This window comes from Carassius auratus, unplaced genomic scaffold (assembly GCF_003368295.1).
Source record: "Carassius auratus strain Wakin unplaced genomic scaffold, ASM336829v1 scaf_tig00214575, whole genome shotgun sequence".
NCBI lineage: Eukaryota > Metazoa > Chordata > Actinopteri > Cypriniformes > Cyprinidae > Carassius > Carassius auratus.
In genome coordinates, this window is record NW_020527719.1 from 678,588 (window position 1) to 696,105 (window position 17,518).

The window sequence follows — 17,518 nt, forward strand, 5'->3', positions numbered from 1 at the left end:
CTTAAGCTCACCAAGGCTGCTATATTTATTTAACCAAAAATGTCATATTGAATACTGAATAGAATATTACTGTAAAAACAGTAATATAATTACAATTTTAAAAATGTAATATTATTCCTGTCCTTAAAATTTTAGAATCAGAATCATTAATTTTCAAGTCTTCAGAGTCACATGAATCTTCAGAAATCATTTAAAAATGCTGATTTGCTGCTCAAGAAACATTTATTATTATTAATTTTGCTGTAAAACTAATAGATTGTTCAGGATTCTTTGAAGAATAGAAAGAACAGTGAAAAATAAAAGCATTTATTTGAAATAGAAATATTTGTAACATAATAAATGTCCATACTGTCACTTTAATTAAATTTAAATGCATCCTTGAATGAAAAGCATGAAAAGAAAAGAAAAGCAAAAAACTAACCATTAACTATAAACGCATACATCTACTAAAGGCTTCAGAGCTAACCAAAATGGACTAAAAGCCTCACAACTCTAATTTTCATATTCATAAATATATCAAATGTGTTAAACAAAACTAAAAGTACAATATGTATGACAGCATTATCAAAATATCCAGAATACGTATTAAACCAGCACACAAGCAGAAACCTGTGGAGTTTCCTGCACAGCTCTGCAGGAACAGATTCAGTTTATAATGTATCACTCTCCACATGCTGTCAAACATATAAATAAAAGCACACAGGGAGACCATAATATTTCTGAAGAAATGACAGAGACACTCACCCATCTAGTAACAGGACTGCATTTTTTCGAGGACGGCCGATGTTGGGCCCGTAGAGGTTGGCCCGGCTGTAGAAACGCACCGACTGCAGTAACGTCTTCAGAAGAGAGTAATCCTGAGCCAGACGAGAGCTGTTGACTGATCGGGCAGCCATTGCACGGTAACTGTTGGGCTCTGTGATGGGAAATGAAGAAAAATAATGCATGACAAGGTATACCTAATAAAAGATGACTGATTCATTTAACTGGAAAAGTTTGGGTTAGTATGATTTTTTAAATAATTTTAAAGTCTCTAATTCTCACCAAGGCTGCACGTATTTGATAAAAAATACAGAAAATAACAATAATATTGTTAGATTATATAAGATAATATATAAGATTTCTATGTGAATATATTGAAATGTTGATGCTGCATTTTAGAAGGTCTTTACTCCAGTCTTCAGTGTCACATGATGATACAGAAATATTTGTATGGAATCTTTTTTCCAAAGCTTTTTTAAAAATAATAATAATAATAATAATAATAATAATAATAATAATAATAATAATAATAAGACTCACAATTAAGACCTTTTTCTTTTCTTCTAAAATTTGCACACAAAAAAAGCCTTTAATATACATAATTTTTATTATTATAGATATTGAAAACAGTATTATATATATATATATATATATATATATATATATATATATATATATATATATATATATATATATATATATATATAATACTGTTTTCAATATCTATAATAATAAAAATTATGTATATATATGTGTGTGTGTGTGTGTGTGTGTGTGTGTGTGTGTGTGTGTGTGTGTGTGTGTGTGTGTGTGTTTTTCTTCCTTAATGATCATGGTCAATAGTAAAACAGCTGTGCGAAGATCCTTCAAAAATGATCCTCATATGTTCCACAGTTTACTAACGACAGTATTTTCAGGTGAGCTATCCCTTTAAGACTTCTGATGCAACCTGACACACAATCACAAGCTAATAGGGAAACTGCCTTTGAGTTATGACCTATATTGTGGTCAGGGCTTTGTAAACTATTTAAACAAGGCAACACTTTGGGAGGTGCACACTTGAAATCACAGCGAGAACGGTACAGAAGTCAAGTGGCGAACTTTATAAACATCACAGCCTGTGTGAGTGTGTGTTTGTGTCTGGGATAGAAACATCGAGATGCTGAGCTGTGGAGTCAATACATTACCAGGCCAGGCAGAGGCCAGTGGAAAATATGAGGCATTATTATTATCCATTAAAATATTATGCTATCATTTACAAAAATCACAAATAACACATAGTCATGAAGTGCTTTCATGAAATAAATCATCACTTTGTGTCACAATGGCACGACCCACTCAATAAACATCCACTCGCAGCTACAAATTTATTTCTTTTTGTTTCATTTGGACTCTTTGTTCACTTGAAAGTGTTTGATTTTGAATTAACAGCTCTGTAAAATCTGATTTAGTAACAGCTTTTAAACATTCAAATGGCTGTTCCAGTAATAACATGCTTTTATTAGAGTTAGTAAAGTGAAAAGATTCTGCTGAAAGGATAACTTCTTAACTGGTATTACGTGACAGATATTAAATTCTGATATTATTCATTTTCATATGAATTACATTTTACATTCAATACTAGCTTATTGTGTTGCTTCCTTTGTGTCGTATGACAGTCTCCGAGTGAAAGCAGAGATCTGTACGCCTGCAGTTTTTCTATGCAAACAGCTAGTAAAGATTTGACACGTGCAACATGTAGCCAATAAACAAACGATTAAGACAATATACGGTTTGTGTACTTTCTTAAATCGGTCTCTGGTATTTTTATAGGTTTAGTGTTAAGTATGGAAAGTGTGCGATATTTCAGGCTACACATGCTGTCAGTAACATACCTTATATTCGGTCTAATTTTATGCAAGGAAACCATATCATCATAAGATCACAGTTATTCAAGTCAAAGGTTTTATACTACGTGCTGTTTTGATATTTATAGAGAGACATTTGATGCAAGTGCAACATGAATGGGGCAATTTGCAGCATGTCTGGCACCGGACAATAGATGAATGAGTGTTTAGAGCAGATTACAAAATCACCAGGTGTCCTTTTGGATTCTGCTTTGTCAATTTGCCTCCTGACACAAGCCCTATTTGAATGGGATTCATTTTATATGAAGAGGTGGGGTAGTGTAATAATGATCAGTCCCAGAGCTTCCCTCAGATTTGTAAACCCATCTGAATTGCCCACGTCGGTCCTTTTCATTGCGTTGGTAAAGACTGCTTCTGTAAAAAAATAAATAACTACAATTCTTTAATCTCAGCTCATCCGGCTGACACTTTCCAGCCTGGAGGCTGTTATATATCAAGCACTACAAGTGTCTCAAGTGGATGGTTGTCAATGAGAAGACACTGGAAACAAAATATAGTTGCTGTGTGCAGATTTAAGGGCCTTCTCTCTCAAATTTAGCATTTTCCCCTCAAGCTCCAAGAGCGTTTCTAGCTGGCATCTAAATAAATAAATAAATAAACAGAGAGCGAAAGACTAAGGACAATCACAGTATGTCAATTTTTCTATATTTCCTATTAAACCCATCATGCTTTATATTTCCTGAATCCTCTGCAGTGAATGGGTGCCGTCCAAATAGCCAATAAAAACATAACAATAATCCATAAGACTCTGGTCCATCAATTAATGTCTTGTGAAGAGACAAGCTGTCTATTTGTAAGAAACAAATCTATCAAAATATTAGTCAGTTATCCATAAAAAAGTAAAAAATCCACCAGCGTATTGTTCAGAAATGTTTTGCTTATAAATGGTGCTTGATTTGTGAATATTTCTCTCCCGAAGCAACTACTATGTCTAAATGATTGATTTGTTTCTTATAAACACATAGATTCTGGATTATTTACATTACTTTTGGATTATTGTGATGTTTTCATAAGCTGTTTGGACTTCCATTCTGACGGTACCCATTCACTGCAGAGGATCCATTGGTGAGCAAGTGATGTAATGATAAATTTCTCCAAATCTGTTCAGATGAACAAACAAACTCATATACATACTGTATTGGATGGCCGTGGGGGGTTGATCAAATTTCAAGTGTGAAGTTTTGACAATTGGACACAAATTAATCACTGCTTGATGGTATAGATGCTTCCTTTTTCTTTCATAAACACAACATGTCAAAAATATAATTTGTGAAACTTTAACGGTAAGGACTCACCATTTCCGAGCTCCCAGGAGATGTTGTATTTTTTGCCAGCGCTGTATTTGAGCAGACTCAGAGCACTGGAGGCGTTCCATGAGTTGTCAGGGTTTCTGTGCAAGGCATTCAGCCCAAAGATCAGGTGCAGTCCCGCGCAGTCGGCAAAGTTGTAAAGTTTGTCTAAAGACCTGGCTGGGAAAAAGCCAGACACAGCTGTAAAATAGATACTTTCTTTTTTTTATATCATAATAACCATTTTACATTTTAGTCTGGACTTTGGACTATTTTACATTGACTAAATAAAATACATACATTTATAAAACTACTGCTATTATTATTATTGTTGTTAATTATAATAAAAATACATAAATTATTATCATGATTAACATTTTCAGTATTATTTATTTATTTATTTATTTATTATTACATTTAAATTTTAAACTTTAATTTAACCTTTAAATACCTCAAAACAAGAATACACATGACTGGATAAATTTAAGAAAACTTTTGCTCTTTTGATACACAGGGTAAAAGCTAACCCACAAACAGAGCAGATTAAAGCAAATAAAAAACAGAAACGCATCAAAGAAAGTTTTCAAATTTTAAATCTGCCCCACAGACAGACATGATAATTCTGATTTTGCTAATGGACAGCCGTTGGCCGGTGTTTGGAAATTCTATCCGTTAAGAGCAGCAAAAATAAACACAAATATTTCACTACCCTTTGACTTCATTTCCTGTGTTTTAAAAGGAAGCAGATGAAACCAAGAGACACGCACATGGAGCCTCATCTTGTCCGTGATGGAAGATTCTGAGCTAAAGGTCATTTATAAAAAGTGGATACTCTGTTATTTAAAGTTGGTACCCACAGTAAAGTCTTGGTTTATTTCAAAAGTTGAGTCAACTGTATTTTTCATTTTAAGAAGCATTTTCAAAGTCCCATATTCCACAAGAGTTCCCATACTCTTTCTGTCTCTGTTTATTATATATTTTGGCTAATTTTATTATGCTTTCATTTAATTTAATTTAGTGTAGCACAGCTTCAGGGAACACATTTTACTGCATCTAAACCCTTTTGCACAAATTACTCACCAGAATCAGCACAAAAAATGTGAAAAATGTTTGCAGATTCTGTCTGGGCATGGATTCAAGCAGCTAACATCATAGAATAGTCTTGGCACTTGTGCACCGAACAAAAAAATAGCTATTACATCTGTTTAGATATTCAGTTCATTCAATAAATATTTATGACTGCGGCATGGGCAGAAGTTCTATTTCTCTCATGAGCTTTTACGGACAGATGAATCAAAACAGAATCACTAGAACAACCAACAGGCAGATAACCAGTCAGCACGGCTAGCAATTCAAAGACAGAAATGAGCATTAGCGTGACTGCTAAACTTCAGTTTAATTGTGTAGTCGTCTTTATAGCTTTTATCACATCTTGAAACATCGACACTAACGGCAAAGTGTCATTTCTTAAATAGCCTACTTAAATACTCTAATCACATGTGCAGATGTACAAAGTCTCATAAAAAGATCCAACACCCAGCTTCCCTGGGTACCAAACTATAAAAGCTGGTCTTTTAAATCAGCACTTTAAAGCAGCAGGGAAATGTTCTAATTACAGACTCGTTAAAATATTACCATAATGAGGTCAAGATTATGTTTAATTCAAACAAGCAGTCAAACACCAATGACGGACCTTTTATCACTCTTACTTAACAGGCATTCAGACATCAAACAAATGCAGTTATGGACTTGTTTACTAGAGTTAAAAGGCTTTGATACAGTAAGCATTCCATTATATATGTATTCATTTATGTATTTAGTTATTTATTTTGCACAAAATGTTGGACAACCTTGGCAGCTCTATGGATAATTGTGGGAGTTCTGCTTGTTGTGCAGCCTTAAGCACTGTGAGGTGATTAAAACGGCGCAGTATATCAAAGACAGGTGGATGGAAAGCAGGACTGTGCTGTCAGGGCCGGGGAGGAAACAGATCCAGATGTGGGTTCGTTCCTCAGGTAACCCACAATCTACCTCCACGTCGTATTCTGGATCAGGTAGAGAACCAGAAACCAAGTTAAATGTGCTTCATTCATTTGTAAATGCAGGGCTGGTTTGTGAGTTTTTGAAATATTAGAACTTTGCTGCTCTGAATATCAGCATCAGTATTATACAGTCATGTAAGCACAAGGTCGTGATGAAGTCTTGTAAACAAGAAGTTAATAAGTTAATAAAGCCAGTAACTTTCTTTATAGACAATTTGACTATTTTTTCTGCACCAACAAAACTAGTTATGATAGAAACAATCTAAACGCTTAAGATAGATAGATAGATAGATAGATAGATAGATAGATAGATAGACAATGTTACAGTTTTCACTCAGTTACTACTGTGCTGTAGTGTGCGTTTTTTTCTTTTCTTTGCGGAGTAAATCTCATTGATAGAACAGCTAGTTTTCCTAAAAACAGCTAGTTTGATCAGTTCCATATTGCTGAGCTACAGTAATAAGGTAATTAGTGTTTAAGCAGCATCCTGAGCCAAACTCTCCCTAGAGCTCTGAATGGACGAAGAACAACAGAGAACTCAAGTATTTCCAGAGACATCAGCTCTTTTGCTCTTATGCTCTTTCTTTCTTTATCCCTCACGTTCTCTGGCTTTCTCTCATTCTCTCTGTTTTTCTTTCTTTTTTGACTGTTTTACTCCTTATCAGTAGTACATTTAAATAATAAAAACGTGTCAAAGAGACAAAGCCTACTTGGAAGGATTAGAAAATAATGTTGAGTTTGGATAACTGTGAAGCTTTTCTCGCAGGTTAGCCTGCCACCTGTAATCAGTATCAGTAAATTACAATAGGAATAAATCAGTAACATGCATTGCTTAATAGTTTTAATCATTATTTTACTCACACAAAGAGCCTAACTCTCAAGATCACATCTTATGTTTTGAATTAGATTTTAGTGTATTCAAAAGCATTTAAACTCCATTTATGCGTCATACGAACACATACATGTAGTTTCTAAGCGAAACAACAGCAGACTCCCACCGATGTGTTTCCATTGCAGACTCAGAACTGGGAGTTTGTATAGAAAACAAAGTGATTTCTGGAATATTAAATTAAAGGGATGGTTCTCCCAAAAACTTTCTGTCATTTACTCACCCACAAGTTGATTTAAATCTGTAACCTTTCTTCTGTTGAGCACAAAAGAGGGTAGCCACTGACTGAAGTCAAAATATAAAAATATCAACAGACAAAAGAAACTCCAACAGGTTTGGAACAACTGTCCCTTTAAGTATTTATATTATTAACAGCCATAAATCATAAAATGGTCATCATGGGTGTGCCATTGATTATTATAATAAACTAAATGGTCATGAAACCTAATTTAAATAAGGAGCATGTAAAACATTTTTTTTTTATCAAAATGGTAATAAATCTTCACTGAACAACCAAACTGATTCAATTGTCTGGTTAATGTCAAAATTACTGAAGAGAAAGTGTTTGTGTGCCTGTTACTGTTTGTAACATGCATCAAGCACCACATATGTCTATTTTTCAAACAATGGACCTCATTCATGACACACAAGCAAAATACTTTTTTGGAAATTGTTTATAATGATGTTCTGATGTAAATTTTGGGGTTTGTGAATTATTTGTATTTGTAAAAAAATGCTTCTTATAAAAGGCGAGTAAAATATCCAAATATCTTGTGTTCTTTTAGACACTACATTTTGATAGCACGATAAATATATATTTCATTAATAAACAAAAATGAAGTTTTCAGTCATTTTTGTTTATTACTGAAATATATATTTATCGTTGTCCATTATTATTATTATTATTAGCACTTTTAACTCTTATCAATATCTGAGATTTAGGAAGAGTTTTTTTATTTCTGGAAGGACCATTTTATGCACAATTTCCTCCACATTTTTGCTGATCATATTTCAGAACGTTTTATGAATGCGGCACAATGAGTGAGTAGTGCACTTCACTGCATGGCAATAAAAATGTACTCATACTTTTGCTACACAGCACTGCACAGCTTAGCTAGTGTGAATACCGTAGTTTGTTAATATGGGTGCCAAAATAAATATGCACCACATACACTGCTTTTGTGTGCTGTGTGAAACAGGCCTTAGTTACAAAACGCTGCCAAGGAGCTCTTCGATAACTTTGGCTAATGTAGTGCAACTATGAGTATGAACGCATGGATGTATTTAAAAAAATGGTGCCTTTGAACTCTCTTGGAGTCGACTGTGTGAACTTTTGTAGCAAGTTCAGCAACTGCTGAACCCAATGAGTAGAACTAAAGTGCCGGATCCCCCCTCTCCCAATGTAATGGAAACAGAAAGGGGTCTGGATATTGTCAGGGTAGCTATCTGATCACAGACATAAGACTCCCATAACAAACTGGACTGCACCAGAGCGCTACGGCTCATTTCTGAGCCAGCTTATTTCCATTCATGACACGTGATTACCTACAGCAACTATCAGGACATGTACACCCAAAATCCCAAAAAGACATCAAAGCACTTCCATACCAGGAAAACATCTCTAAATCCATGACTATAGGGCTCTTTCCATAGAAGATGTTTTCAAGTGGAGAAAACAACTATGAGAAGTAAACTGCATGTTTGCTACACAGTAAAGTCCAAAAGACTGAGCAAAAAATTCGATATTTCTCTCATTTATATTATATTTTGATTTCGCAATGCAGCATCAGATGTTTGGACCTCTCTGTATGTTTTAAAAAACAATATGTGGCCCATTTCATAAAATGAATTAAAAAAGGCCAGATTGCTTTTATAATCATACGCCACATGTACATGCTGTTCACATTCCTCACCATGTAATCAATTCTAATTGCACGCAAGCCCCTCTCACAGAATCCCATTACATGGGACGCAATTACATTAATTACATGGGATGCATTCTTCAGCGTTCATATCAAAAGGACAGTGGAGAAGTCATGTGGGCTTGTGTTACACCTAAACACTAAAGGAAATGTACACTTGTACACTACTGAACACTTCAGAGCAAATGATGAAGCTGCTTTTAAGTGAGATATGCCAAATGAGCGATGCAAACACATTTAGCTAAGTGGATTTTGATTATACAGTAAAGATAACCATATAAATTATAGCACAACTTAAAAAAAATCTGTGAACTTTAAATAAAAAATTACTTGTCTGCTTTAAATGAACTACAATATTTATATAGCAAGTTTATTTTCTATAAAAGTTAGTTATGTCTATCTTATTTATTACAGTGCATAGATAGCAAGACAGTTAACAACAGAAATAATTCTTAAAATACAAAAGAGCATTATCTATATTATCAGAGTGGTATGATCTTAAGAATAATGGATCTTTATTGGAAATGACAGAACCTCTAACATCAGTGCAGTCTTTCCATTACACAAAAGGTTCTTTATAGAGGAAAAAGTTTCTCTGGAGAGCCCAAATGGTTCTTCTGCAATCAATGCGAAAATTCCATTTTGAAATCTTTGTTTTTAAGAGTGTACTTTGCAGGCATTAAAAGTAATCAAGGTTGTACATGAAAACAAATTGTGGGGAGTTCAATCAGTCATTCGCTTTTAATTTGTTTATTTAGCTACATGAACTGTCTAAACACAGATTAACTTGAATGAATCAGACTTTCCTCAGTAATTTGGATTCATCTTAATGAACCAAATCTTTTGAATCAGTTCAAAAATTTGTTCAGATTAGCTGATCGATTCTTGAGTGATTTTACATGTTACATCATTACTCCAGTTGGTGGCAACAAGTAAGTGCATTATATTGTGCTATAAGCTCATTAAAACACTCAAAAAAAATAAATAAAAAAAATTCACTTTTCATTGGCTCATTTAGCTATATGAACTGTAAAAAGACATTGATTATTAACTTGAATGAATCAAACTTTCCACAGCAATTTGGATTTATCCTAAAGAAAACAATTTCCGATTAGTTGATCAATTCGTTGAGTGATTTTACATGTGGCATCGTTACTCCAGTTGGTGAAGACAATTTGTCTAGACAATCTATTCCAAAATGTATTTGAATTATACTGTACACCTATTTTTTCTACAAGTAAAAAAATAAAATTTGACAAAATAAACTATTGAAAAACAAAAATAACCTAAATAATTGAACAAAATCCTTACCTCATTTTAATTGTGTATAGTCAAAAAGCGATTTTGGTTAACGAAATACGAATCAGTGCATGGAAGTGAACGATTCGTTCAGCTAAGATCTGTAAATCAGTGAAATGAATGACCATCAATAATTTAAGCATGTGCTATTGCTCCCTAGACATAGTTTAGTCGATATAGCCACAGACCATTTACATTTCTTCATACAGTGTAAGAAATGAGTAATCACTGGTTCCGCATGTTAAGCTCTCTGTGTTGCTAAACTGTGAGAGAGCTTTTCAGTCATTGGAAGTTAATGCTATTATTTAGCTTATTTTAATTCCCAGCTCTCTTTAAAGCAATTTCAAGTTTAATTGTTCAATTGCAGTGGAAAAATAACCATGGCTAATTATGACTAATGACTACGGATGCCGGACAAATCCTCGGTTTGTGAAGAGGACGGATACTATCCCGACCCTCCATCAACGCTCCTTTCGAGCAAAAGAAAACACCACATCACTACGTGCATTACTTAGAGCTCAGTTTTATAGGCGCGCTCTTTTAAACCATTACAATGGCGACCTGCTTAGTTACTAAAACGTTAAACAACAAGTAATATCCTGTTAAATCGTAATGAAAGGCTTCTGAACTCACTTTCCATTCAATTTTTCAACCACACAAGCTTGCTGTTATTCCAGCACTCAGGAGCAAGACTCAATCCCACCGCACATCAGTTTTAGGAGGGATCGGTTTGAGGCATTTCAGAGACCCCCATCAAAGCGTTCCAGTGATGTACGACAGGCTTCCCTTCTAAATAAGTGCTAGGAAAAATGGGGTGAAAATATGGTTTCAATAGTTGGGCTGTGCCTGTGGTAGTCTGTAGCACACGGTCCGTGTCACACAAACCCAAGTGCACTCGTGTTTATAAATACAGAATTACACAGAGACCCTGGTTTGATAGGGCTTGATACACACTCAAAACCGCTCAGGTCAAACCACTTTTGTGTTTGGGAAGAATGCAAACTATGAAGACACCTGTTTTTAATTCAATATGGCGTGTTTGGACTGCGTACACAGCTATCTATGAGCTTTACGTCTTTATTGTTCTTATGGCACATCGAAAAGTATGTAACTTGTGCACAGAAGGCCACATTATTTTGTGTGCATATGCACACATACATGCGTGAGTATATACATGTCTGTGCATGTGTATGTACATGTGTCTGGCCATGTGGCTGGCAGTGAAGGAGAGCAAGAGCTGACTGATATGTTAACATCTCAGAACACACTCTGGTGTATAAACATCCACACACGTTTGTGTACACTAATTAATCTTCCCCGTGAGGCTGCCTCATGCATAAGCACATGGTTCGGGCAGTGCAGGACTGCCGCGCTGGACTTTGATTTCCTGCTAGTGTCAACAGTCCTGGGCGCAGGACTGATTGGAGCTGCATTTGATGAATTCAAAGACGAGCGCGTGTGCCAAATTACATCAACCGCTTTAAAATGTCTTATATAAGATCCAAATTCAAACCAAAACCACTTGTGGGGGCAAAGTTGACCAAGAGACTGCACCAAGACTTTCTAAACATGTCCTTCAAGTATTAGTGTTGAAATGCATTATTGTGACATGAAATCAGACCTGCGATAAGAATCATAAGCCGAAACCTAAAAATGTAAATATCTTGTCTTCCAATTTGAATCTTTCACAGCGAGTTTTTTTTTTTTTCATTTTCTCGGATGTGAAATACTGCCTTCAAGACCTTCTGGAAAGTTTGCACTTATGAACTTGAAAGTCATATATACCACATACCTAAGGGTTGGTGAGAAAAATATTCCATTTACTTGATCAAAAACACAGTAAAAATAATGTTGTAAACCATTATGAACATGTTTTTATATTTCTATTTTAATATATTTGATCATGTAATTTATTCTTGTGAAGGCAATGCTGAATTTTCAGAAGACATTATTCCAGTCTTTATTGTCACGTGTCACGTATTACTATTAAATACATTTTTATTACAAAATTAAGAAGCAAATTACAGTATATTTTCGGAAAGGTATGATGTCCATTTCCTAAACAGGGTTTTTATAAAAAATATATATAATAATGATAAATATTAGAATTACATCCTCAAACACATAGATATACCCCATTCATATTAATGCTATGTCCACCATGTCATGTTTATGTCCGTTCTATCGGATCTAAATGGGCGACAGGGTGGACATTTTTAGCTTCAATTAGCATATTAGCTTAAAAAAAACAGACTCGCTAAATATTTAATCTGATTGTTGAAGAGAATTTGGAGAATTAAAATTTACATATTTTGAAAATACTGTATTCAAATCATTTCTGGCATATTTTAAGCTCTGGGGTAGACATGTTAAGCTTTGGAAAAAGCAAGTAAGTAAACTCATACGAAGAAAATTTCTCAATTTAGTCAAAGTCATCAACTTATTCACCTCAGCCGTTGAAATTCCTGCCACTGAAAAGACAAAAAATCTGTTGTCCTGATGTCACTAAAGGGGATTGCATTTTCTTAAAGGGGCAGATTCCCCAATAAGACAGGGTGGACAACCATTCAAGGGACATGGACAAACTCTTATTTTGTTATTAAATTAAAATATAGTTTTTATTACCAAATGATCAATACACATAGATGAGTAAACTCTTATATTACAAAATATTAATAAGAGAACTATATTTTAAAATTTTATGATTTGACAATATTCTACTATCATTCCAATTTAATGAGCAGTGCGTGGGACAAAGCATAATAACATGGATCATCTTACACAAAACTAAAATAAAATCTAGAAAATGTATCTAAAGAGCCAAGTAATGCTTTTGAATGTATAAAACAAAGCCTAATATAACACACCCTTCATAGTAATTTTTATGTTAAGTTATCATGGCAAATGGGTTATTTATGTACAGGACACCAAAAGGCACCCTACAGTGAAATACCAAACATTTTTACTGTCACTTTTTATCAATAAAAGTATTATGTATTAGAACATATCATTTCAATAAAAGAAATCCAATGCCAAAACAGATAGGGGAGATTGTTCGCATAAATGAAGATGTGCTTGCTTCCCCTCACAGACACGGAGAGCCAGTGGTTAGTTTTGTGTTGCCAGACGTTTTACTGTCAGCATAAGGTCAAATCCAGTTTCAAATCTAGATGGAAAAAATTTAAAGTGACAGTTTGTTTTGTTATATGCCATTTAAAATAAAAAGACTAGTTGAATGCAGCTGTTAAACCGCAGGTGTGAAAATGGTGATAGTTCAGTCCATTCAATTCTTTTTAGTGAATCAGATCAAGCAAAAAATATATAGTACATACATGATTATGACTTAAAGGTAGCATAGTTCATAATAACAGATCTTCAAAGAAAGAGAGAGTTCATTATCAGTCAGCATAATTATTATGTCATCATTTGAAAGGTTTAAAGAGGTTTGCATTTGTTTGTGGTGTCAGGGAGACACGATAAATATGAGGACATAGGAAGATCTCTCAAAGATTTTCACTTTAATTTCTGCACAGAAATGATCAGGTGAGCATTGAAGAGCCACGGGCTACATTTATAATCACTGCAAGGAACAGCAAAAATAATTCAAAACCAGTTGTCTTCAGCAATCTTTCAGGATAATAAAATTATGCCATAATCTGATAATCATAATCTGATGCTTGATGAATGAAACAATTACAGCATAGCACTAGAAACAACCCTAAAGCCATGGATTTGATTCCTCAGGAACCAAATTAGCTAAAAATTAACTAAAATGTCTACTTTGAATCTAATGCAAGTTTCTTTAAATAAAAATGACTGCCAAATGCATAAATGTGTAATAGCTTCAAATTTAGATTATCCAATAAGAGTCATAACTAAATAGGCCTTTTCACGGGCCATTCTCATCTCAGGACTGAGCAGCTCCTTCACATACAGTACCTGCCAACAGATCCTAATTACCTAATAATGTCGTAATTACACCAGGATCTATTTAAAAAGACAGCGCAGATAAGAAGGGTGAGGCACTGAAAAGCCCTTGAGCTGTTTTACATCATCTCTTCAAAGGATTTCCTTCCTCAGACAACAGAATCAGTGCGACCTGTCCTTCACTGAAAACATACAGATCGCCTGCCTTCGTCTTTCAGCTCTGTGGGAGCTACAGGAACGGTTTCATTTACACGCAAGCCACTCTCACACAAAAGGAACCCCAGTGACATGTTTGTTTGTGTTTTTCAGCTCTAAGTGACAGGATGTTTCATGAATCGTCTTTATGCAGTAAATCATCGTCTGGGAATGTAAGCGCTTGCAATAATGCGGAGTATATAGATTTGAGGGAACAAGAAGAAGAAAAAAAAACATCTGTCCAGTTAGCTTAGCTGGTCCTCTCCAAGTAAAATCATCTGAGGCTGAAAGAAGATGAGTAGATGGCGCTGACCCGATACATGAAGCGTGAAGGATACAACGTACTATGCAAAATTCCCTAAATGGCAAGCAATAATTCAAAACAGCTCTCTGGTATCAGAACAAATGTTCTTTGTGATTAAATACTGCACCATTGAAGAACATATCAATGCCAAAAAAGATGGGGAAGATAGTATATGAAGATGTGCTTGCTTCCCCTCACAGACATGGAGAGCCAAAGGTTAGTTTTGTGTTGCCAGACGTTTCACTGTCAGCATAAGGTCAAATCCAATTTTTGGTCTAGATGGAAAATGCAAAGTGACAGTTAGTTTTGTCATGTGCCACTTGAAATCAGAAAGGCTAGTTAAATGTAGTAGTTAAACTGCAGTAGTGAAAATGGTGCCTTTAGTGGCAATATATACTGAATATTAGGGTTTATTACATAAATAAAGTCCATTAAATATTTTTGCTTGTGTTCACTAAATGCAAAAAACTGTTCTACTGTATTTTATTTCTTGCATTGAACATTCAGAATCTATTGGCTACAAGGGCTGCTTGGTTGAAAATCAAACTTTTTTTAGCCATTTTAGAGCAAATATATAAATATTGAGATATACAACATATATACAATATAGATGTATAATAACTGTTACACTGTTAAGTAATACTTAACATTTTGGTAACACTTTAGAATAGGTAACACCTATTAGTTGCATATTAGCATGCATATTACTAGAATATTAGCCATATATTGGTAATAATTAAGAACATATTAATGTTTTATTCTACTTGACCTTATTCTACATCCCTAATCTTACCCAATATCTACACCTAACAACTACCTTACTAACTATTAATAAGCAGAAAATTAAGAATTTATTGAGAGAAATGTCGTAGTTAATAGTTAACAAGTGAACAAATTAACAAATTCTAAAGTGTTACCGTTGTTGTTGTTTTTTGCTTTGTTTTTTAAATAATTAAAAATCTGTATTTAGCATGGATGAATGAAATTGATTGGAACTGACAGTAAAGACATTTATGGTTACAAAAAAATTCTATTTTCAAATAAATGCTTTTCTTTTGAAGTATATTTAATCAAATAATAAAAAAAAAAATGGTTTGCAAAAACATATTGCGATAATAACGGTAATAATGATAAGAAATGTTTCTTGATTTCTGAAGGATCATGGGACACTGACTCACTGAGAATATATTTAAATAGAAAACAGTTATTTTAAATTGTAATCATATTTCGCAATATAACTATATTTACTGTATTTTTGATCAATAAATCCAGCCTTTATGAGCACATAAGACTTCTTTCAAAAAAAAATTTTTACCGACAACAGTCTCAAAAGGCTTAAAAATGTCAAGATATTTTATAACCCTAATCATGACCGAATTTCATGATGCATCACATCATTTTCGAAAGAATCATAATTAACCATTGTCCATGCAAATATTTACACCCCTACTGATTACAGTTTACACAGCGTATGAGTCAAAACACCAAATCCACCACCAAGCAAAACAGACAAACCACCTGCACCAGTTATCAAATATGGAACTCGTTTTCTGGAATTATTCCTCCATATACGCAGGACACGTTGAAATGATGAGTTACCGTAATGACTCATCTTCAGTCTCTGACCTCAACTCTGCATCAGAGGTACAGACGTAAAGAGCAGTTAGGTCTCTGTAGTAACTGTGTCTGACAACGCTGGAAAAGACTTCAGTACTGCGACGCATGTTTTCACCAGATGCTCTCTCAAAAGAACAGAGCATTTTTCCAAGCATTTTACCTCAGTAAATACCTTCCAAAGATACAAGCCATCAAAACATTAGTCTTGGGTTCCCATTGTAAATTCTCAAGTACCGTAGACAGATCACGCTTACCCTAGTCAAACATGTCAGCCGCCTGAAACAGACATCAGCTCGTCTGACCTCACTGCACAAGTGTAACGCGTCTGCTGAAGCTTCAAAAACAACCTGGAAGCAAAGCAATTTCACAACTTGGCTCACAGACCTCTGTGACTCTGTTGGTCTTGCTCTTTATATTTATAAACCTTATAATGCAATATCAAGAGGATCTCATTTAAATTTGAGGTACACGTAGACTGAATTAGTTTTTTTAATTTTCACTCAAAAGTTTCACATTTAATTACAACAAAAGGAAAGTAAATAAAATTGCATGTAAAATGTTGACGTAGAAATAGTCACTACATGTAAAACATAACCTTTGTTTTGTCTCCAACACTTTACTTAAAGTTTATGTGTAATGCATTATAAAAGTAGTTAAATGCATTAATTATGCATTTTAACACACCTTATAATGCATTGTACAATCTCATGAAAAAACTGCAGCCACAGTTAATTCATCATAAATTCATTGTTACACTATGCATTTTTAATTCTGTTATAATTATTTACGACAAGATTTAAATGTATTACAATTCACATCATTACACTGCATTATAGCCTGAATAACCATTTATAATGCATTATACATAAAGGTTTTCAGTGAGTGTATTCGCAGTGCGTGCACACAATCGGACAGATACTTAAAGGGATGGTTCACTTTCCAATTAAATTTTGATATGTTTTAGCTTACCTCAAGGACATCCAAGATGTAGGTTTCTTTGTTTCCGCAGTATTTCCCATTTTGATATTTTTAGGTCAAACCGTTCTTGTCTGTGACTCATATAATGGAGGTCTATGGTAACCACTAGGGCTGAAACGATTCCTCGAGTAACTTGAGTAACTCGATTACAAAAAATGATAGAGGCAAATTCCTCTGCCTCTTAGCTTCTTTTAATTTATTTTAAATCTCACGTCAGGTTCTTTCACAATGATTTTTTAAATGTGAAAACGCATTTACGTCACCCAGAAAGCGGAAGGAAACAAGCGCTGCGTCCGAAATCGCATACTACAAGGAGTCAGCAGTGTTTTGATTTGAGGGCGCGGGCAAACGTAAAGAGAACGTCGTGGCGTGTGTCTATTGCAAGAT

The 17,518-nt window shown here is 34.3% G+C and overlaps 1 protein-coding gene across 1 annotated transcript in view; it reads right to left on the minus strand.

Moving 5' to 3' along the window:
- The window catches only part of LOC113092399 (inactive heparanase-2-like), a 67,052-nt gene that overhangs the window by 31,421 nt on the left and 18,113 nt on the right, over positions 1 to 17,518 (minus strand). Inside the window, exons 4-5 of the mRNA XM_026257988.1 lie at positions 3,965 to 4,138; positions 745 to 916 (exon numbers count right to left, since the gene is read on the minus strand). Coding sequence (XP_026113773.1) covers positions 745 to 916; positions 3,965 to 4,138 — 346 coding nt within the window. The remainder of the gene's footprint in view (positions 1 to 744; positions 917 to 3,964; positions 4,139 to 17,518) is intronic.